Source organism: Anas acuta, chromosome 13, assembly GCF_963932015.1.
Source record: "Anas acuta chromosome 13, bAnaAcu1.1, whole genome shotgun sequence".
NCBI lineage: Eukaryota > Metazoa > Chordata > Aves > Anseriformes > Anatidae > Anas > Anas acuta.
Genome location: NC_088991.1, coordinates 20,069,433 through 20,092,562, shown reverse-complemented (window position 1 = coordinate 20,092,562; position 23,130 = coordinate 20,069,433). Strand labels below are relative to the sequence as shown.

The 23,130-nt window shown below is 39.8% G+C and overlaps 1 protein-coding gene across 4 annotated transcripts in view; it reads right to left on the bottom strand.

Moving 5' to 3' along the window:
- Nucleotides 1-4,385: 4,385 nt before the first annotated feature.
- LOC137863916 (fibronectin type-III domain-containing protein 3a-like) overlaps nucleotides 4,386-23,130 on the bottom strand; it is a 45,605-nt gene continuing 26,860 nt past the window's right edge. For all 4 annotated transcript variants that reach the window (XM_068697525.1, XM_068697526.1, XM_068697527.1 and 1 more), the window contains exons 6-27: nucleotides 22,725-22,956; nucleotides 21,137-21,415; nucleotides 19,719-19,774; nucleotides 18,411-18,565; nucleotides 18,088-18,147; nucleotides 16,577-16,715; nucleotides 15,461-15,514; nucleotides 14,657-14,778; nucleotides 14,398-14,572; nucleotides 14,065-14,151; nucleotides 13,708-13,846; nucleotides 13,124-13,192; nucleotides 12,760-12,878; nucleotides 12,555-12,660; nucleotides 11,710-11,885; nucleotides 10,994-11,107; nucleotides 10,259-10,408; nucleotides 9,620-9,900; nucleotides 8,767-8,979; nucleotides 8,244-8,410; nucleotides 7,919-8,040; nucleotides 4,386-6,983 (exon numbers count right to left, since the gene is read on the bottom strand). In XM_068697525.1, coding sequence (XP_068553626.1) covers nucleotides 6,666-6,983; nucleotides 7,919-8,040; nucleotides 8,244-8,410; nucleotides 8,767-8,979; nucleotides 9,620-9,900; nucleotides 10,259-10,408; nucleotides 10,994-11,107; nucleotides 11,710-11,885; nucleotides 12,555-12,660; nucleotides 12,760-12,878; nucleotides 13,124-13,192; nucleotides 13,708-13,846; nucleotides 14,065-14,151; nucleotides 14,398-14,572; nucleotides 14,657-14,778; nucleotides 15,461-15,514; nucleotides 16,577-16,715; nucleotides 18,088-18,147; nucleotides 18,411-18,565; nucleotides 19,719-19,774; nucleotides 21,137-21,415; nucleotides 22,725-22,956 — 3,333 coding nt within the window. In that variant the 3' untranslated portion in view covers nucleotides 4,386-6,665. The remainder of the gene's footprint in view (nucleotides 6,984-7,918; nucleotides 8,041-8,243; nucleotides 8,411-8,766; nucleotides 8,980-9,619; nucleotides 9,901-10,258; nucleotides 10,409-10,993; nucleotides 11,108-11,709; nucleotides 11,886-12,554; nucleotides 12,661-12,759; nucleotides 12,879-13,123; nucleotides 13,193-13,707; nucleotides 13,847-14,064; nucleotides 14,152-14,397; nucleotides 14,573-14,656; nucleotides 14,779-15,460; nucleotides 15,515-16,576; nucleotides 16,716-18,087; nucleotides 18,148-18,410; nucleotides 18,566-19,718; nucleotides 19,775-21,136; nucleotides 21,416-22,724; nucleotides 22,957-23,130) is intronic.

Sequence of the window (23,130 nt, the reverse complement as noted above, 5' to 3'; positions counted from 1 at the left end):
TTGTTTGTTTGTTTGTTTGTTTGTTTGTTTGTTTGTTTGTTTGTTTGTTTGTTCATTTATTTATTTATTTATTTATTTATTTATGTTATTATGTATTTATGTATTTATTTATTTATTTATTTATTGTTTCTTTAGGTTTTTAAATAAAGATACACGTGACAACGCAGTAACACACCAAAGCATGAGCTTGGCGCTCGCCACCACCCAGCCCAAATATTTATTTATTTATTTATTTATTTACTTATTTACTTATTTATTTATTGTTTCTTTACGCTTTTAAATAAAGATACTCGTGACAACGCAGTAACACACCAAAGCATGAATTGCCCCCCCTACACTTCATTAATGCCCCCCCTCTGCCCTCACCTCCCTCACCACTCCTCAAAGTGCCGTTGTTAAAATCCCCAGCCCCAGCACCCACAGAGAGCCCCGCGTGCTGGCAGCAGGGCCCGCACAGCTTGTTTTCATAGCTTAGAAGCTCCCGAGGATCTTTGTGCAAATTCCACGCAAGTCTCGTCAGAAGTTCCTCGCTCGCTTTCTAAGGGAAAACAACAACAACCAAAAAATTGGTTTCATGTGATTTCGGCCAGCCCGGGGATTAGCAGCATAGCAGAGCTCGCAGCAGCGTTGTCACTGGGTGCCACGACCCAAATGAAGCGAGGTCTGGGGAAGGAGCAGCACCCGCGTCAGGCCAACTGATGTAACGGGGAAGGGAGCCCAGCCTCCCGTCAGAGCACGGAGAAGTAACCAGCTGCTCGCTTGGTTCACGCCTAGCGCACGCTGAAACGTTCCAGCAGCAGGCACTCCTGCTCTGCTTCTCATCCACATGGAGGGTGACATTGAACACCTGGAAGCAGTGAACTCAACCTACATGGATGCAAACGCAATGTCCAAACCCTCAGAATTTAATGAAATGGCAGCTGGTGGCTGATGAGGGATCCCGAGGGCTGCACTGGGCTCGGCAGGGCGGCTGTCCCTGTGCTGGCACCGCCGAGGGGCCGAGCTGCAGCCGTGAGCTGGGTGTGGGGAGCAGCTCGCCAGCATGGCCTCCCGGGGACCCCAAAAGCACAACGCCCTGCACGGCCGCTTGGACACAGCCTGGGCTTTGGCACAGGGCCCTTCGGAAAGAGCCTGGCCGCAGCCCAAGCAGCCGCCTGTCAGCCCCGAGCTGTTTCAGGCTGCGGCCGTGGCGGTGGGTGCGGGTGCTTCACGGCGTGACGTGGCCCTGGGCAAGTGGGACAGGCTCCTTATGGGTTTGCTGCAGAGGGGCTGGGGCTGGCACGGGGCCCTTTGCTCTCAGGAGGGCAGAGGCAGCCCTGCAGCAGCCGTGGCGGCTCGAGGAGCTGTAAGCCCGCATCTCGCACGTGCCAGCGCCAGTGCTGGATGTGCAAACGGCCAGAATGCTGCTGCTGCGGCGGTGCTTTGGCTGGAAGTGCTGTAGCATTGTAGTCCAAGTCATTTGACTTTCATGAGTCATCGTGTATTACACAAAAACATCCTGCTAGGAGGGAATGAAGGATGAATTCCAGACACTGACCTTAGACAACAAACAAAACCCACTTTTTCCCCTCGTTTTAGGAAAGAGGGGGAGGGGAGCTTTTCCACCACAGACAAGACGCAGGCTGTGGGTTAGGTTGAAATTCGGCATCATCAGGCCATCCGCTGGCCCTGCCATTTATTCCCGGTGCATTAGGAAAGCAAGGTACTTCATATTGCCCGTGGGTTTACCTCAGAGAGCAGCCCGAGGCCCTTCTGGACCCAAGGGGCTCTCCTCCCGGCCGTCACCGCGCTTCCCAGCCAGCCCTGCTACAAGAGGCGACTTTTCAGGCCAAGCAGCGCGATCGGGAGCTGTGGCCACTCACAGCATGGAAAGCTGTGGCCAGGAGAAGATGCAGAGAGCCAGATTCCTCAAGGGAGACATTTGTCCCTGAGGCCACAAATGCCTTCTGTGTGGGCAGCCGAGCAGCCACTGCCTGCAACAGATCTGCTGCTGAGCTGGGCTGGGGCTGCTTGGCCACGAAAGCTTCCTCCTCACCACCAGTCCTCTGGGGCACGCGGGCCCCGGCGCTGCTATGAATGCCTGTGTTCAGCTCGCTGTGGGCGCTCCGCATGCTGGCCGAATAAAAGAGCAGTCACCGTTCATCTCTGCCCAGACACTGAGGTTTCTTTCAGCATGACAAAACAGGAAACTGGGTCACGGCATGGCCAGGCCGAGCGCTGGCTCCTCCGTCTGTCACCGCAGAGCTGGGGACATTCATCCGAGGTGACTGTCCCCCAGCTGGGAGCGATCTGCTCGAATAAATGGGGCCGACAGCCGCCCATTGTTCAGCCCAGGGTGTGCTGTTTAAACCCCCACCAGCAGAATCAGGTGGTGGGGATTTTTCAACAGGTTTTCTAGAGGTGTTTAAGGTGCAGCAAAGCACAGCCTTAGCACACAGCTTTTTTTATTTCTTATTTTTTTACCTATTGGGGTGCCTAAATGTCTTGGAAAAAAACAACTGCCCGTGCTTCTGCCTCTTGGAAATGGCAGCAGAAATTCTGCTAACATTAAAACCAAAGCTCTGTCAACATAATGCAGTGACTGTGTTCAGCACTGACCTTTTAAGCTCAAATCCCACAGTATTTGGCTCCGCAATATGCTGGCTTTTGAACAGTTCTTCAGACAAGAAAAACTGCAAAGAGCAGAAGTCCAAGGAGGAGGGAAGAGAAGAGGCTTATTTTGTACCGGGTACCCCACTCACTTCATCCAGCAGCCAAGTTCCTGAGCCACGGAGGAATTTCCGAGGAGCGTGGCGGGACACATCCTGCTGTCAAACCAAGCACCGACTGCAGCGTCTCCGATGCTGAGCATCGCTGCTCTCCTGCCACAAGCAGATAACCTCCAGCTTCCTGGAGTCTTCCCTTGTTTTCTCTAGCACTGGCCCCATTTCCCCTTGCCTCCCCCGCACTGGTGCTTCCAGCTCGTTATCTCTGATCTTCTGAAGTGGAAAGTAAATTAGGGCTAAATGTCAGATTGTCTCGTTGTGCTCAAATAAAGGCTTTCCCATCCTGACTCAACAAGCTCATCGCAGCAGTCAGTAATTTCTCACTCTGGGGCATCTGCTGAGGCGGAGCTCAAGTGGGAAGGGCCCTGAGTAACCACAGCAAGCTGTGGAACTGGACCAAAAGGGCCGATTACATTTCCCCTATCAAAGAAGAGTTTGAACCCACCTGGTAAGCGCAGGCACCTTCTCGCAGGTTAAGGAGAAAAGCAGTGCAAAGGGTGCATGTTTCATGCACATCATTAGCAGTCGGTGTGGAGTCGGAGGAAGATGGATCACAGCATGGCGGGCAGCACGGGAAGCAGCCACAAGAAGCCAAACAGCTCCAGCTGACGTCCTCAGAAACTGTGCTGCGTGACTGCAACATGTATAAGGCTATCCTTTTGGCTTCTCCCTGCACATTTTCTGAGAAATGTTTGTAATATTTTAGGAGATTTGGGAGGCTGCAAGGGCAGGAAGCAGCGGATAGAAGACATTCGCCTTCTCCCTTGTTTGTAAAGCAGGCACACACAGAGCCCAGATCGCCAGGGGCTGTCCCAAGCCCTGCCTGACCTCCCAAAAAAGGGCTCAAGAAACAGCAGTTTGGTGCCCAGACATCTCTTAGAAACCAGAGGACAGCATCGTGCTAAAAACCTACCTTGCAGAGCCTCATCAGAAATTGTTTCTGGAGCAGAGGCCATGCCCACACACCAGCAGAACTGGCAATGAAGGACCACGCAGGAAAGATGGGCAAGGAAAGGCCAGGTTCTGCACTCAGCAAGCACTGCTGCACAGAGTCCTGAAGGCAGGATAAAGCCATTCTTTAAGGAGCAGGTGTCTGTGCACCCTTCATGGCATGAGACGAAATGAAAGCTGAGCAGTGATAAATCCTCTGCAGTTTGGACAAAAATAGTTGGAAGGAAGAAGCAAATCTGCATGTTCCTGCTCTGCATGGAAATGCCTGCCTGGCTGGCACCTGGTGTCTTCCTTCCTCATCCAATGTAAAGAGAAAAAAAAAAAAAGTAATGGTTTGAGAAATAGCAGCTGGTTTTCTTCCCCAGAGGTGCAGCAGACTGGGGGCACAGGTGGTAAGGGGTAAGGGTGTGCATCTTCCCCTGATTTTCAAGTCACCAAAACCCTCTGGGACACCTGCCTGGCGCACCTTCCTCACCCACAGACGAAATGCAGGCAACCGGACAGGTTTCAGTTGTGCATTTCAAACAACTTTTCATCCAGAATGATTGCTTTAAAGACAGTTCTTCGTGATCCTCAGTAACCATGCTAAACATGTTTCTTCAGCTTAAATTACAGGCTGTACAAATGACTGAATAAAGTCAAAATCCACAAAAACACGCAACCCGGTAGTCAAATTTGAATACATTTGTATTATTTATTGGCTGTATTAAATATATTATCTATTTGATAGTTACAATTTAGTAATACAATGCATGGCAGCTTTAACATAAGTTTGAGATACCTCAAAATTACAATACAAGAAAAATGAAGATACCTAATACATTAATGCCACTAGGGTATATCGTTCTGGAATGGATAATAGCTGACGTGACATCGGTATACGGCAGGCTGCCCAGTACACTTCCTGGAAACACGAGTATTTTGTGGCGATTACAGAGGAACTTTATTTTACCTTTTAGGAGTCGTGACTTGTTAGTATTTACTTTGCGATTCTAATTTATCTTTTAAAATCACCAGAAAAAGTATTGCCAAATAAATCTCTACAAACTTCGTTCTAAGAGTTAAAGAAGTAACCCTTTGGCAATAGAGATTTGCTGAAGGCAGTCGTATTTGCTAAAAGTAGACTATGAAGAGAAAGACAGATTGTAAACCCTTCTGCAAACTAAAGACACTAATATCTGTATAAATCTCTTTCGAACAGTGGAGGGAGAGATTTCTATGATATAATAAATGATTAACTTAAAGTTCTGCTACAAGTAGAACAATACATTCAAACATACATTTTCCAGGACTTTTAATCAAAATAAATAGAGTACAAAATGAAGAGTACATTTTGAAAAGATTAATTTCAGATTGCACCATAAATCTACTTTTAAGAGTATTAAGCGATACTATGTCATAATTTAGGTTTTCCACATCTGAAATACAACACAATGCCTCAAACTATAACGCAACATTATTCATCAACTGCCATAGGAGAAAGACCCTTAAAGTGATTAATTACGGGAAATACTTAGCCTGTAGCACTAGCACATCCAACATTCCACATACAGGTGCATCGCTCTGATGTATATAGTGTAGTCTTTGCAAAATAACGCTGAATCTGCCTTTGTAGGGCATCTCTCAATGCTATCAGGAAGACCCATTCTGAAACTTTTTCTAAACTTGCGAGTTCCAGCTTTCAAAATCTTTGATAAAAAGAAGAGAGCCGTCGGGCTCGCCTTTAGATACTCGTAAGCAGATTTAACAAGAACAGTCATATGTAGTGCACAGTGTCCACGAAAAAATACCCCCCAGACAAACAGGACGCGTTTCAGAAAAGTTCATAGCAGGCTGAACATTCCCATCTAGAAAACAATGGAATGTGAAGCTGCTACCACTGGGATAGCAAGTCATTTAAAACATTGTATAAATGTTATCTAAAAAGAGTTCTTTCATGTACAATTTGATAATTCAGATCAAGATAGAAGGGCATCCAAAAGCAGTTTGAACTTTCATTTTTAGGTTAATAATAGTACAAAAACATTTGCTCAGTTTGAGCCAAATAGTGTAACATTTATCATAAATGCACTCTTTCTCCTTAAAGACAATACCTGTGCTTTTCTGAAAACACTGCAAAGATTTAATCAGAAGCACAGGAAATTACTTTTCTCTCAGGCACTGAGAGTGAAATGTGGATTGGGCCAACAACTGCTCACCAACAGCAGAAAGCATTTCATTCAGAAATGTACAATACAAAAGGGGCCTTTTCTGCAACGTTACATACGAATGCAATTGCAGCATGTACATTACATCCTGCTAACATTTTGTCGAGCATTTTGATTAAAATTCTAAAAATGCTGGCACCCTCTACTATAACGCTTGAAATGATTATTACTGAATCCAAAATATTAAAATAACTGTAAAGTAGTAATATCACTAAGTCAAAGTCAATATTCTGCTTTCCTTCTACAGTATATTAAATGTGGTATGCTCTAGTAATGTCTTGCAATACAGTACTGCTCTAAGCTTAAGCATTTGTGCTGCTGTATCTCATGTATACCAAACTACAACGATACCTGATTAAACATTGCTGATCGGCTACCACTGGTCTAGTTGTACTTGAAGAGGACTTGCTCTAGGAACGCCTTCTCTCTCTAACTGGCCAAAGGCCCCGCTTGAATTCGGAGAGAGGAAGAATGTGCACACACACCCGTGTGCACGATAAGGCAGTTTTTGCTGTTTTATTAACAGCTAACCCTGATTACAGAGGACCCAGGATTACCCTTTCTACAAGAAATCTGTGTTCAGTATTTGGAAAGGATCTGCCAACCCAGCCTCACTGTTAGCCAGCAGCAAAAGTGGAAATGCACGTATCTATACATCCCCACCTAGGATTTTAATTAGAACTAACCATAAATACCCGAAATAGCTTCTGTACAAAAAGCTGAGTACTGAATAGGCTCTCATCTACTTGATTACAAAGTACTGAATAACAACAGCAAATAAAATAGCAACCACTGCAAACCCACAAAGAAGAACGATAGCAATGAAGCGCTCCTCACGCAACGTCTTCTTACTCTCTGCCAGCTCTGTTGTCAAATCAGCACACTGCGGAACCAGCTCCTGTTTCTGAGATGAGAATACTGTACTGGGACTGTAAGGTCCATACAGTTCTTGGGATCCAGTAGAGTCTTGGGACTGACGGCCAGCGCAGACTCTGATCCGATATTCACAGTTTGTCTGCAGGCTTGTGAGACGGAAGGAAGTCTCTGGTCCCTTGTATACCTAGGCAGAAGAAGAAGAAAAAGAAAGCACTTTAATTGGGATTCATCTCACAAACATGAAGTTATACTTCCCATTCCGCTTTATGAGCACAGGCAGCACTGGACGTGGCCTGAAGTCATTCTCAAGCCAACTTAATGAAATCTCAGCTTTTATTTCTTACGAATTTATGATCCATTTTCTAGTGAATAATCCAAAGCTTCTTACAGTGCTCCACACTGATGGACCTGGATTTCAAAACTTAGAAAAAAAATAAATCTATATAGTTCTGCAGAACCACGGGTCTGTATAATTCCCCTACAAATGTGGGGCAAGTGATGTCCGCTACTAACAAAGACAGTGATGCCACAGACTGTATGGTTTAAGGATCAAAAGAACCAAGGGAAGCACTGAGAAGATTGGGTAATAACAGTGGTAACCCCCCAAGCAATTCTCCCAGTGACTCTCAAACCTGCCTTTGTAGTCATTTTCTTCCACAGCACAAGCCAAAGGGCCAAAACAGACCTGAACCATTATGATCTGTGCCTTATAGATTATTTCCAGTTAAGTGCTTCTACTTCAAAGAAAGAGCAGAAGCAGCAGCAATTTGCCTGCTAATGAAAAGGACAAGTTGAAGAAAGCACAGAATTGTGTAAACTAAGTTAGTCTTAAGAACAACACTCTCAAAAGACTGCCCACCCGTATTTGCCTGAACATACAGTCTGTAGTGACATTCCCCTGTGGGGGTGATTAAAAATGCACAACAACATGAAGACAGGCAAAAGTGCTCCTTTGAACAGATCTCCAAAGTGAGCTAAACAAAGGACACTGTATCTGCAATGTACTTGGGAATAACTTATTTACATTTGGTTAAGAAAAAAAAAAACAAAACAATCCTCAGAGGAGTTTTTTTTCCTTAAGTAAAACGCCTCAAGTTCATTTGGTTAAATAAAAGGTACCTGATCAAACTCTCTCCCAGCAGCAAGCTGAAGGATGTAAACAATGGAATCTCCTTTCATCGGCTGTAAAGGTTCCCATGTGATTTCATAAGTGTTTTCTTCCAGCTGATTTGCTTTGGGTGCTAGAAAAAAAGTGGTTTCTTATTATTTTAGAAAAAGAGAATAATGGTCTCTACCAATGTAGAAAATCTCTATGTAAGATAGCCAGCTTCTGTTCAGTCCCACAGTGGCCACGGAGAGGTCTCACTGGGAAAGGAGTCAGGTTTTAGCATTCTACCTACTAAAAAAACAGCTTGCAGAGGTTTCTAGAGCAGTGTAAGCTCACCTTTAAGAGATGCGGGTGGAGACTTAGTTGTAGTGAAAGCGTAAACTTCAGAAAACTCTCCCTCTCCGGCATCATTATATGCCTGGATTTTAAAATAGTACGTAGTGGATTCACTGAGTCTCTGCACCTTGTAGGTATGACAAGGACCGCTATAAACAGTAACAAACCTGGAAAACAAAACAAAACAAAACAATATATACGAATTAGAATTACTCAGTAACCACAAATTTGTGCATCAATATCGTAAGTTAGCTTGGTGAATATTTTTCTATCTAACTTTAGTACAAAAGTAGTGGAAATACTATACTAAAATTACTATTTACAAGTAAATACTAGCTAACAGCTATTAACAGCACTTCTGGTTGAAAGACAGGATACAAAAATGCACACAAAGTGGCAAACTTTGGGATGCCCAAATAACTTACTGGCGCAGACAGAGGTGAGAATACTTAAAATGGTCTTAAAAAACTTGACATGAAGTTTTAATGCAGCTGTAGCATTCTTAGTGTTCTGATTATTTTACCTGCCAAACCTGTCCTCCATCTGCAAGTTGAATTGTGTCGGGTTGGTAATTAAAGCTTTGCTGGGACCTTCACCCCATTTCAGTTTAAGGCTCTGGTAGCTGAAGACCACACATTCAAGATGAGGAGGGTCAGGAGGTAGTGGTTTCGTTTTGGCTTTAATGGAATGACTAAAAGGACCAACTCCAAAGCTGTTTATGGCCTGTATTCTAATTCTAGAAATGGGAGAAAAGTGACATGGTTAATTTACTGAGGCCACAAAAAATACTAATGAAGAGTTAAAGTTTGTAAAGAATATGACTACAAACAATAAAGCAATTAAAATGCAGTCAGAAATTAACTTTACAAATTATCTATTTCAAAACAGGTCAAAATAATTACATTGTTTTCGACACAATGAAACTTCAGTGTTTCTCAGAATTGTTCAGGTTTATTCTGTGCAGCGAGCAAGTGCCCAGGCGCTCTAAGATCCCATTTACTTCTACCATTTGCCTCCTGCTGACACCGAAGATCCATAATCTGAACTAGGCTTTAGTTAAACCAAACATTGTGAGATACTGACGACATCACTGTATGCACTGCTTCTGAATAAAAAGTTAAAAACCCTGAAAATTTAGAATAAAGCCTTGGCTTTGAGATGGAATGAATCTTAACACAGCAATCTCAACTCCTGCTGCTGAACTTCATGGTTTATATCTGGAGATGACAATTTTATTTTTTTCAGAGTTGTAGAGTGAATCAAGCAAATATTCTGTAAGCTGAATGAAATTGCTATAAAGTTTAAAAACACTACCTTCAAAGCTAGTGACTGCAGGTTCTACAAACGTGGTTTCTGAATAAAATCATTATTATTACCTGTACAGAGTATCAGGCAGCAGATTCTCAAGAACATGGCTTGTATTTCTTCCAACAGTTACAAGCTGCTTCTCCCCATATTCTATATTATATCCAGTGATCTCTGACCCATGACAACACGGTTCTTCCCATTGAATTGCAAGGCACGTTGATAAAGGAAGAGAAATTTCCATTTGATCTTCCTCAAGTAAATGCAGTACTGACACTGCTGCAGGCACTGATGCAGGGGTTGTCACCACACCAGTCTCACCAAACAACCCAACTCCAGAGATATTTACAGCCTGAAAGAGAGATTACGTGTTGTTTACTGAATCCACTTTTTTTTCTAATCAGTCATATCTGTCATGCTTTCTTTTGCATGTCATTAAAAGGAACTTGGAAGAGCATGGGAAATTTCCCAAGCAACACACAAACATGGCAAAATGTTTGCTATTTAATAAAACACTTGACCTAAACCTCATTTTTAGATACATGCAGTTAGGAAGGACTTGGGGAGAAGGGAAAGGGAGAGTGATTTTTTAAAGCAATATTGTCTTAGTAAGTGACAGCATGTAGTTGTCATCTCTAACTGATTTTTTTCTGCAAACTATATGCGCTTCCTCATTTGTTTAGTAACACATAATAAAAGGCTTTTCATACCTGTACTCTGCAGTAATATGTGGTTGCAGGTGTGAGACCCTTTACTTCATAGCTCTGGCAAGGGCCAGTGTAAATGACATGCATTGCTCCTTCCATCTGACCCCAGTCCAGTCTGTATTCACTTATTTCTGCACCATTGCATGCGGGACTCTGAAGGTTTAAGTGACAAATTATCTTCACTATTGCACATACATACATGTTCAACATGCAAGATCTTTCATTACACCACACAAAGACATCAAAACAGAAGCACTGGGATTGAAAAACTGAGTTCCTTTTAGAGAACAAACTTAATTCTCAGGTATGATACTTGGGCTCTTTGCTACCATTAAACAATGCCAGAACATCGTACCCATATGCTTGAAGCTGCTACTGCTGTAGCATACATGTACTGCATGATTTCTTACAACCACACTGGAAATTTAAACTCAAACTTTCAGCGATACTCAAAAAAATGACTTAAAGGTCGACTTCTTAAAATGCTTCCATGTATTAACAGCAAAACACTAGTTGCCATACCGTGAGGAGAATTTAAATGGCACTCCATTTATTCAGTTTAAAATGAAAACTGGTAGCAGACAAAATCTGCACGAACAACGTATGGCTCTATAGAGAAATGTTTAAAATATTACACCCATACCTTTGCCATTTCTTCCATTTCTGTATATTACACATTACTATTATTCTAAAAGCCAAATATTAATTTGTATATTACTGAAAAACATTAAAACTTACCTCCCATGAAACTATAACAGAAGTTGCACTTTTACAAGTTATTACAGGTTTGCAGCATTGATCAGGAGGCCCGGGAGCAGTAGAGATTTCTGCTTTGTCCGAGTGAGGACCGAACTGAAAAAAAATAAAAATACAACTGCATGTATATAGCAACAGTAGTAAAGCAAAAACTGATGTGCAAGTGCACAAGCCAAAGAAAACAAATTATTTTTAACTTGATAGGGAAGCAAATAGAAGATTTCAGTGCTTAGTTTCATAGCGCCATTTGAAATTCCTTCCAGGGAGTTTACTCTGTAAATTGGCCCCATGCCTACAGGATATCTGTGATCCTCCCACTAACTTACCCTCTCCTATAGCCTTGTAACTCCTCCTTTCCCTGTAGTCAGGATTCTGCTTCCACAAGCAGTGGTAATGCTTCAGAAAGACTTTTATGCAACCACCATTTGTCCTAACCTAACCTTGTTCAAACGTGGCACTGTTTGACCCCACCTCTCTACACAATATTATTCCCACACCACCAATCTGTAAAAGTCGACACTAACTGTAAAACTATAAAACTGTCCTTTCTTTAGCCCCACCTCAGTGAATCCACATGAAAAATCCTGCTCCTTCAATGAAAATCTAACAAGCCACAAAATACAATCAGGCTCCTAACATGATAGTACCATCACTATCCCTTGCATAAAAATATCTGCTCTCATTAGCAGAGTGGTTACCCCAACTTTGTTTGCTGCTCGTATCCAGAAGCAGTATGTTCTCCCAGGAAGCAGGTTGTTCACTGCGTATTCCGATGCTGGACCCTGATACACTTGTCTGCGCTCATCTTGTTCCGAGTTTGCCATCTCTACAATGTATTCTGTTATGTCGGAACCTCCATCGACAGATGGCGGGCCTACAAAATAAAAAGGGATTTTTTCTATTCATTTCAGAAACCACTTTTTTCTTTATCTTGTTTCTAATTAGCCTTCTCAAGCTGCATGTCAAGCCAAATGAATTCTAAAAATCACAGAATCCCAGTGCAGGCATTCATCATATCTGAGCAGAAACACTTCATGATGCTCCCCCCTCCTCCCTCCCTGATACTGTTATATAATTTTAAGATAGCCTTTATCAGGTTCTTTCAGGTTCTTTCATATATTTTTCATACATTGCCTTCAAAAAACAATGTATCTTCTTTACTGTTTATTACCTTCACTAAGATAAAAATTAAAAAAAAGCAAACAAACAAAAAAGAGGGGTGATTCTCAAATTGCCCATAACACATCAGTAACAAGGCAGTCAGTCAGCAAGCTTTCCTCAAGACCTTTATTTCTGTTTAACTGTTTCCATATTGTTACACATATATGTATCACCAAATCTTAGCTGGTTAGCATGTTTTGTTTATTTATTTATTTATTTATTTTTATTTTTTAAAAAGAAACTAGTAACGTGGGCTATACAATTTACATTCTTTTTATATGAAAATACTTAAACATATAAGTAAACATTTTAAAGAGTTCTACAGATTTTTAATTTTTGTTCTGATGTTTAAAAATGAGAAAAATATTTTGCTGGAGCTTACCCCACTGTAAAGTGATTTCCTTGGGCTTAGCTTTGCCTGCCAGGCACGGAGCATGACACGGTCCAGGAGGAACAGCCGATGTTGTAACAGTCATAACATCAGAAGCCTAGCGGTAATACACATGGTTTTAGCATGAAAACACAAAATCTTTCACTAAACAGAATGAAATGACTTTCAGAACCAAATTTATTCTCCTTTTTCTCACCTGGCTTTCGCCACCTTTACTGACACAATAAACTCTCAATCTGTATGAAGTACCAGGCTTGAGATGATCACATGTGTGCTCTCTCTGGGAACCACTGTATATGGTATCCCATTTACTCCCTGGGGTAAAAAGAAAATACTTTATACTTCAAAGTTTTTGCAAAAATCAACCTTGAAAATTTTCACACAATTTTTTATGAAGATAATCAAGCCACAGAATCCAATCTGAAGTATCACTTACACAAAGAACATGTACAACAAAAACAGACATGAAAAAAGAACAGTAATTACTAGAGCAAGGAGTAGTGAATCACAAGCTGAGTTAGTAACACAAGCTGAATTAGTACTTAATGAGAATGGCTTACCAATTAATGCTTCTGAGATTTCCAAAAAGTATTTAGAAATGTCTGATCCTCCATTATCTTTGGGTGGTTCTGAAAGAAAACAGCATCTTAAAATAAATTATTGAAGCTTTAAAGACAATGCATTAATTTGCTATCATCTGTTTTCAGAGAACATTTTCATCTGTTATAGAATTCATTCAAGTAGAAAACATAATTTAAATAAAAAACTGTGAACACGCACTCAAAATACATTTTACAGGACAATAGTTTTTCTATTATTAATTGTGATTATGTGAGGAAGAAGTGCAACTAAGAAAATACTGCCAATTTCAGAGGCAAACTTTTAAGAGTATGTAAAAATTATGTAAGCATCATGGTAAATATGGTGCTATTTAGCATATAAAGCATATGCTAAAATGAATACTGCTGACTACAGCCCCCAAACCAGAGCAAGGTGCATTTTTTAATGCTATGTATTTCTTCTGCAATAACATTCTCTACAGAGACAAGTAATTAGCCTGAGATTGCCTCTGTTTTTTGATCCGTATTGCATACACAAATGTATGAGAAGCTCTCAAATACAGCACTAACGAAAGGTAGCCTACCCCACGCAACTTTCACACTGTGCGAATGGATCTTTCCCTTTACAGTTGGTTTACTTGGCGGTCCAGGTTTGTCAGGATTGGTGCTGTGTTCTACTACCTCACTAGGACTACTTTTTCCTTCACTGTTGTAGGCAAAGAGCTGTTTCAGGAATGAAGAGAACATATAAGCAAATGATTTAATGACAGGTAATACACAGCTAGCTGATTTACAAAATTCTTCCATGCAAACAAAACCAAACACACGAGAATTGCAGGTTAATTTATCCAGCCTCCACAAAAAGTGTCTTAGCTACACAGAAATGCTAAACCCCCTGAAATGCAGTCATAATTAAATTAGAAATAAAATATAGTACAAACCCTAAACTTATAGGATGTACTCCTCCTAAGATTTCTTAAAGTGCATGAGAGTTCATCTCCATTATACTGTGGTTGGAAACCATAACCCTGTAAAGGAGGAAAAAAAAAAGAACAAATGCAGACACTAATTTTCCATGAGAAAACAAAATAAAGACTTTTAGACTTTTTTTTTTTAGCTGGAACTTCATCTTTGTTTGATAAATACATACAGTACTTGCCAACTGTTGCACTATTTTGCATCATTTTACTGAGAAGTAACATACAGGGTTAAATTGTTATTTATGCACTACTGCACATCAAGCTTTTATCCACGCAATAAAAAACAGCACTTACAGAACCTTCTTCCTCCATGTCTAAACTATAAGTGAGAGAGTCATCTGAAGACACCCCGTTAGGTGGGCTCCACTTCAGTGACAGCCAGGTCACTCCTGCTTCAACGAGCACTGGGGGCGCTGGGGGTGGCGGGACGATTCCTGCTGTGTAGTATGTCACTGTCTCACTAAACCCACTGGAAAAAGTATTTTTTAGAAAGTTAATGACGGCAGATGTAGCTGCAGAGAAAATGAATGATATTATAAATTGCGTTCATTACCTCATTCCAATATCGTTTTTAGCAGCTAGTCTAAGTGAGTATTTTGTAGAAGGAGAGAGTTTGGTAAGTTTATACTGCTTCAGATGCCCGTAGTAGCATTCTTTGAAGGGTCCATTCTTCCCCTTTAAAAAAGTGAGAACAACCTGAGCAACTTTCTGCACTGGGACTGTATGCTCTCTGCTAAGGTCAGTTTCTTCACCTCTAACTTTCCCTAAATTTTGTTTCACAAATTTAGTAACAACAACAAAAAAAAGGAAGCCTTAAGAATGTAAAAAAATAATGTCACCAGGGTCATACTGAGTATTACTGATAGCAATCCTGAGTATTCCAGATAATAAGACAACATGTTGATTGAGATGTGATGATTTTTTAGTGCTGGAGTTGTGACAAAATGGTCATAAATAAAACTGCAATTGAAAACAAAACACACTTTTGATTTTTTTAATCACTTCAGAATTACATTTATGTAATAAGTTCAAAATTTCAGTGGTATTTGTGATAGCTACTGAAGATACAAGCCAAACACTCAGCCATTTAAACAAAGCATAGGAATTAATACTCTGAACGACAAGAACCAAATGAGGAAGCTTTGCACTATCCTCTCAGAGGATCTAAAAGGATTATCTACTTGAATTGCTGCAATACTGGTAATTTGATTTAAGCTTTTTAATTGGCTAGTGACTTTAAAACTGTCTCGACAGTTGCACCAAAATAGTGGATGTACCTAAGCAGAAAGTATTTTTAGGTATAATTGGCCTAAAGATGTCATTATGACTTTTTTTTTTCCACTAGAAAAGGGCTTACCTCATCCCATTCTAAAAGAAAATTAGTTATTTTGGAACCATTGTCATTTGAGGACTGAAAATAAAGAAACAATGAAAAAAGTTAAAATCAAATGATGGAACTTCGCACATATACATTGCATGCTAAACCAAAGCATTTTAAGAATTGAATATATATATATTCCAACCACCTTTTAAAACATAACTGTTTAGTATACAGCTGAAAGGAATCTGCAGTAGGCATACAGAACAGCCCTCTTTTTCTACAAAGATACTTCTGATAACCTGGAACTCTATTGTGGGCATAGACACACGTATTCAGTGAAGTCAGTTAGTCAGGGTAAGCACTAGCAGCTATTTCAATTCCTTGTTCCTGGTGGCCCTCTGAACTGTTACACTAACTTTATTAGTTTTGATAGTTTCTAATATGAACTTACAGGCAGTTTCATTTTCTGAACAATGAAAACAGTCTTAAAGTTTTTCTTTACATCCTCATGCTGTGTGTTTGCCAACTGGCTGTTTGAGCAATGTAAGCATTCAGACAAGCAACATTTCTGTTTTCTATGGCACACAAATGGGAACTCTATCCTTCCTCAGAATAGATACAAATAATTTAAATGATGTTATTCATTTATAAACCATTAGTTCCAGGTATAAGCATAGTCATAAGAAAAACATGAAAAGACAATAAAAAACAGATACCAAAGATACCAAATCTTCACAGATTATAATGTATATATTCAAAAATTAGATTGAAAAGTAAATGTACAAACTAGACAAAGATATTTACTATGAGTTGGTTCGAGTAACTAACATTATAATTCCCAAATTCTTTTAAGTCACATCTATCTATGAACTCCAAGCAAAACGTCAATTCTCCATCCTTTCTTATGATGCCATTTAAGAATAAAACTTTCCTGTTGAACAACTGTTCATACTTAGAGAGACCTGCTACAAATTCGATCATACTAAAGTGATATGCAAAAAAATAGGGAAGCAGTAAAGGAAATAGGAAGAAGTGATCATGATTTCAGCCTTCAGTCTTAACCAAGCAACTTAAAAGCCAACACCTAATATACCCAAGTTATTGACAGAGCTAATGTAAACATGCCATATATGAATACATTAGTCTACTTACCTTCCACTGCAAACTCAGGCTGTTTTTGGTTCTGTTAATTAGCTTCGGGGCAGCTGGACAATCCGGCTCACAACTTTCTGTAGTGAAGCTTACTAATTCTGAAACGGATTCTTTGATCGAACTGCTGGTTGCTGAAACTCTGAACAGAGGACAATTAATTACGTTATTGCGTTAGCAACTGAAAATTTAAGGAGAAGTTGGCAGCTTGAGAAATTTACTTAATTGCAAATTGTGGTTACAGCAGCAAAACCAGAATGCCCAAGCTCTTGGAAAAAAGTACCCAAAGACACTGAGTCCTAAAGACAACAATATCATGCCTTTTCAGTCAAGACTGAAAAAGCCAAATCTGAGTTTATGATCTTGTTCTAGGTTCCAGGAACTGATGTCCCCATCAGAACCAGGGACACGGGTGTGTACTGACAACAGCGTGATGGAGCTTGCATGTGGACACTCACCACACGGAGCCTTCTAGATCAATATCCTTAATTTACAATTATTTTGAACTAATAATTAGTGAGGAATCCTTTCTATTGTTCACATTTTGACAGAAACAATGTGCCAATCTGCGTGTCTCTTGACAAAAAACAAGTCTATTTAGATGTTTGTAGGCCCCTGGTCTCCAAGAAACACGACCAAGATCATTCACAGAAGTTTTCTTTTCTAATCATCACAGTGAGAGGGCGGACTGCATTTTATTCTATCACAGTGGAGATATTTTAGTGATGAAATACTCATGGGAGGCATGATGAAAACTATAGCAAGCGTTACCAAATGGTAACAGAATACCTGACTTGAAATGAACCTTTTCACTGAAAAACCTTGAGATCGAATGTGGACTACACTTACACAACATTTCGGAGTAATTGTTCAAATGGGACAGGATCTCTGGGACAGTTTTACTCACTTATGTTTGTTTTTCAAGAGCAATGGATTGCCTTATTTTTCAGAAAGGTGAAAAATTGTCCATCTTCCAGTACCCTACGCTGTGCAAATGGAGCTCTGCTTCATTGCCAAGAGAACATCTTGTTCCCTTGTAACACAGCATCTACTATCTCCCTGTTTCAACTAGTTTCAGCTCTTCCTGCAGGGCTACAGAAGCTTGCGGTTCAGAGAAGCAACTTTACAAACCAAGCTGACGCGTCAAACTTCCAAATCCACACTGAAGTTTAAGTTATTTTATCTGCTACTGCCTTCAGCCCACATCAATCTCTTTCACTAAGTGCAAACTTGTCATTCTAGAAAAGATGCCACAGAGGATAACTTGATGTTTATATTTCGGAGAAACGAGAAGAGAGAGAAGACAGTAGGGAAGAAAGCTGAAGAAAGTGAGGCGACACTTCAATGGAGTTGGAAGAAAAGAAGGAATTAGATAGCAACAGTGATGTCCGCAGCTCTGTTATTCTATGCTTAATATTCCTCAAATGTGGTCTGTGACCACACCCTTTTCATGAAGCTAGAATGATTTTGTAATTAACATCTGAGAAACAACATTAAGTATTCCAACAACATACCTGACATGGTAATCAGTTGCTGGTCTGAGATCAGGAAGTGTAATTGTTAATTCTTCCCCACTATGGAAAGGGAGAAAAAAAAAGTTACAGCTCTTCCTTATACATTATTGGATAAAAGCTTATTGAAAAGCAAAACCATCTAGCACACATTTAATTTTCAAGTTTTCCATTGTCCACGTAACTCATACTGACATTACTTAAAATTTATTTCACGTGAAGTATGTAGGTCTGCAAGTCAACAAACAGCTCCTGATAAAGAGATTGCTGATTGGTTAATGTTTTTAAACATCGGTATTGTGCTTAAATGAAGAAACTAAACTTACACATAGACAGATTTAAATTTTCCATTTTTACCACTGTTGGATATTGCTACTTCAAATGTAAATGCTGCTGGACTATGACTATGGCTCTCTCCATTCTGTGAACTAACTGGGAGATTCCAGGACAGAACGGCTGATCTTGCTTGTATATCAGAAACCTATTAAAAGCATAAATAATGCAAGTAAGTTTGCTTTCTGTAATAAAAGGTCAATTAGTTAATAACATGGTGTTGCTAGCTTGCCCATGAAGTTCCTCACTGGAGGAATTCTTTACCTTCGTAATGGAAACACTGAGTAATTATTTGAGTTTACATTATTCTGTTTTCATTTCAATTATCAAACTAAAGGATTTCCTTTCAGAGACTGTATAACCTTACTTATAGGCACGTTAAGTTGTCTCAGTGTACGAAGAGAAAATCTGTTATTTCACTTGCACTGTTTGCATCTTTCATTTGGAGCAAATTTTCAGATCTGGAGTCTTCAACACTGGCACCAGATGTACCTTTAGGCACAGTCAGATGACATAACTTTCTAACTCTACTACAACTCCATTAATCGACCTTAACACGTAACCACTAATCTGGATGATAACAAGATTTGGTCTAAGCAAGTTTCTCTAACAAAAATCAACAAAGCCTTCTGATGGCATTAAGTAGAGATGTCAGAGGCAGCAGTGAAAAATATGACCGTAAGAATGCCTGAAAGGCTAGAAAAAATAAAATAAAATAAAAAAATAATAACCCATGCTCAACACATAGATAATGCAAAGAAGAGTTTCATTAAACATGCTTGAGATCAAAAATTGGTGCTACTTCAGCCTTTAGACATTTCAATGTCTGTCATCAGATTCCAATGTCCTAAATAGTCTGTAAACACTCAAATATTTGCTCCAATTTCTAAACATAACATAAAAAGATGAGCTGTTTTTGTAAACTGTATTCCCAGTATCTGAAATCATCTATGCTGAATGAAGAATGGTTCAAAGAGCAAATAGGCTTCCATTAGTTCAGCAGGCCCTTTGCTTGCCAGGTACTAAAGTCCTTATATACACACACAACAACATCAACAGTAGATACTGCCTTGGCTTACAGACTGGCAAAACGAGCCAAACTGTTTCAGAAAGATGAGAAAAAGTAGGTTTCTATATGATGGTTGCCCTTTCCCAGATACAAACTCTTACAACGAAAATACATCGTTTCTATTAAAAAAATAAACCATTAAAGAAAAGAACACGTGATCAATGAGAAAGATGCATCTTGTTTAATAGAAAATATATCCACAAAAATAATGGTGTTAAAGGATAATACTTACTACTGGCTTGCCAATGCTTAAGTGAGTATCGTATTTCTTGGATTCTGTGTCAGATTCTGAAATTTCAAATACAAAACAGATTAGAGAAAACCTCAAGAGTAAAAAACAGTCTGTTACAAAAATGCCACCACAAGATGGAGTTCGCTTCATTAAGAGCTTAACAATAGTACTTATTGTGCAAAGAGTTAGTTTCCTCTGTTTGTTTTGGCTGCAGGATGGTTAGAAACATGAACTATCCAAAACTAACAGTGTTACAAAAACCCTTTTAGTACATCCTGCACAAAGGGTATATTTTCCTAATCTGAGCATTAGTGGATTTTCTTTGATAACACAAACACATTCCTCTAAAAACGAAAGGTGTTTAAAGATGACAATAAGATCTTATCTTGCTATTGTATGTGCTGTTCCCTGAACTTCCATTGTAAACCACTTGCTTTGGGTATAATTTGGAAGAAGCTTGATCAAAACTGTGTATTAGAAATACCCACAGGTATCAAAAGGTTTACACCTATAAACTGAATCCTATCTTTAAGTTGTCCATGTTGAACAACTTGGGATTTTTTTCAAAGCAAGTTTGTATTGAGACAAATCTTTAATCAAGAATGTCTTTAGTCCCTGAAATAAGCTGGATAAAAGCTTTCACCTCTATTTACTTCCCCTGACAAAGTCAGGTATTTCCTTTATGTCTACAACTGAAGAGTTAAATACAATAGTGACAGAGATGAGAACTATACCTTAGAGCCTAAAAAGACCATTTACTTTAAGACACACACACCACTAAGAGATGCACAAATTATTTACAGAATCATGATAGGAAACCATTTGTATATCGGAGAAAAAGTTTCAAACCAAAATGAAAGACATTTACACAAAGTATTTTACTGTATGCAAATCAAAAGCCGTAAGTTATTAAAAAGCTCAAACATTTATATCAGCAAAAATAATGAACTAAAATTACAACTGCTCAAACAGCAACCTGGGAAGACAGTTGCTCAAACCTTCATATTTCTCCAAGGTTTAAGTAGCTAGTTATCCAAAATGTTAGGACAAAGAGTAACACCAAAGGTCACAGTAAGGTATGTAAATACGAACAGTTCATTCTCACTTGGAATACCGATCAGAGTTCCAGGTCAGAAAAGACAGAGCCCTAAGAAGTTTAGATGTAAATCTTCTTAAATACCTTATTTGATAAATCTCAAATGATAAAACTTGACATTACTTTAATGTCTTGAGGAAAAAGAATCCAAACATAACAAAAAGTATATCAGGCTTTCTCTAATCCCAAGTAGAGAAAAAACCTTACAAATTCAATTTTTGCAGAAATCATTTTACAGTAAACTTATCACATCTTCTGTTACAAAATAATCTAGTATTTTTTATTTATTAATTTATTTTTAAGCCCTTTCAATACAACTTACCTCCCATCTCTGGACTCCCATCTGGACTGCCCTTTGTTTTTCCTATCTGCTTCTGCTTTAGTGGTCCTCCTGTCCCTGGCTGTCCCTTTCCATTTCCATTCTGAATTGCTGCATTGGAAGAATTATTAACTTTATGTGGTGAAGATGGAGGACTGTTAAGTTTATTGTTAGTGTGACCACTAGCTTGTCTGTCTTTTAGTCTTTTCTTCAGGTGTTCTTGCATTTTGAGACTCCTTTCATCCCGCTGAATAAAATTTGTCCTTCCATGAGAACGAGGTTCTACAAAGCAAAGGAGAACTTTTTTCATCATTCTGTACAACTCATTTGACAACAGAGAAAGGCTCTAAAATCAGAAGAATAACTACAGTACAACTGGAACCTGAAAAAACATGCAACTTGACTGGCCTTGCTTTTGTAAGTCTGAAGACACATGGAGCTGCATGGCTCACAGCTGCACCGAGCCCCAGCTGATGCTCAGATGGCTTTGGGCAGCAGAGCAGCTGATGAGAAACATGCACATTTTACACTGCTGGGTGGCACAGCTTCACTAGACTGAAGGAACTTCACTAATAAAAAGTTTCTGGACCGCACTCAAATTAGCATATGAGTATAAAGATCAGGTAGGAGGAGAAGAACAGCAGCTGGAAGTTTAATTCTTGTCTTGAAATGTCATGTTCATTAAATGCTACAATAAAACACACACAAAAATATCTGCAGGCAAATTTCCATTTCTTCTGCTTAACCCAGATTCAAATTATTGAATTTATTCTTTCTTAATATTTTTGATCACAAACTGAGTTTAGATTTTTTTTTTCTTGTTGTTTCCAATTCAATTCTTCAGACAACTATCTTTTGTTAGTTGCTCGAGATTAGGCCTCAGAGTTGCCTTTCTTCCCCTGATGCAGCCCTATATTCATACTTTCAAAAAAGCATAAGCAAGTTTAGGACCCAAACTAACATTTTAAAATATAGCTTAGGTGCTACTATTTTACCCTAGACATTAGCTGAAACAGCTTAATTAATGATTTGAGCGTGACAGAGAGAGAATGATCTTCCCCAGCCTCATTTCTTTCTATGTTAAATGCTCGTTTATATAATCAGGCTTATAGCCTGTTTCAAGTCAGCAGTGATCCCAGTCCTCCAGTGAAATATTGCTTCATTCAATTTTTAGATACAGTGTGAACTTGCATTTCATTCTCCTGTGAGATGACTACGGTATTTGGTCTATGTATGCTACTGCTTTTTATTTTCTTTTCAGTCAAATTTGGACAAAGGGAGACATTTAAAAATATCTATAGAGAATCGTAACATTTCTAAGCTATCCCTTTTGCATTCGATCCTTAAACAGAACAGCAGAAAGTTTAAACTTTATACAATGATACCTGCAGAGTGCCTCTCCAAGATCCTTTATAAACAAGAGTACCTTAAGGCACCTCATGAGGTGCCTAAGGTTCAGGGAGGCTAATAACTAGCACCAAAATTACGGGAAATGTGTGAAGGAGCTACCAACAGAACTCGGTGCCTCAATTCAGAAAAAAAAAAAAGTGAAATCACTTCTTGTGTATTTAAACGTCAGCTGCACTCTCACCTTGTTCTTGAAAAACATGTGGTGGTGGATGCTGGTGGATGAACTGTGGCGGCAGCTCTCCTGTGCCAGGAACCGGAGGGTACACCGGGTGAGGAGGGTGGGGAAGCAGAGCATGGTGATGGTGCATGTAATGTGGCACGTGGGGAGGAGGAGGAGGAGGATGCATGGAAGGATGGAATTCAGCCGAGTGTGGCAACACCACCACTTTACGAACTCCATTTTCTTCCACCACCTGTTAAGCAACGTAAGAAATGAAATCTCAGTGCAGAAACAACCTTGTAAATCTTGTGCATTTAATCAAGCATCTCCATGCCCAGGTTTGCACCTGCCATCTGACAGTCGAGGACATACAAGCAGAAACGAACCCCCGTGTTTTTTTTATATACCCAGCATGTATCACTGGAAG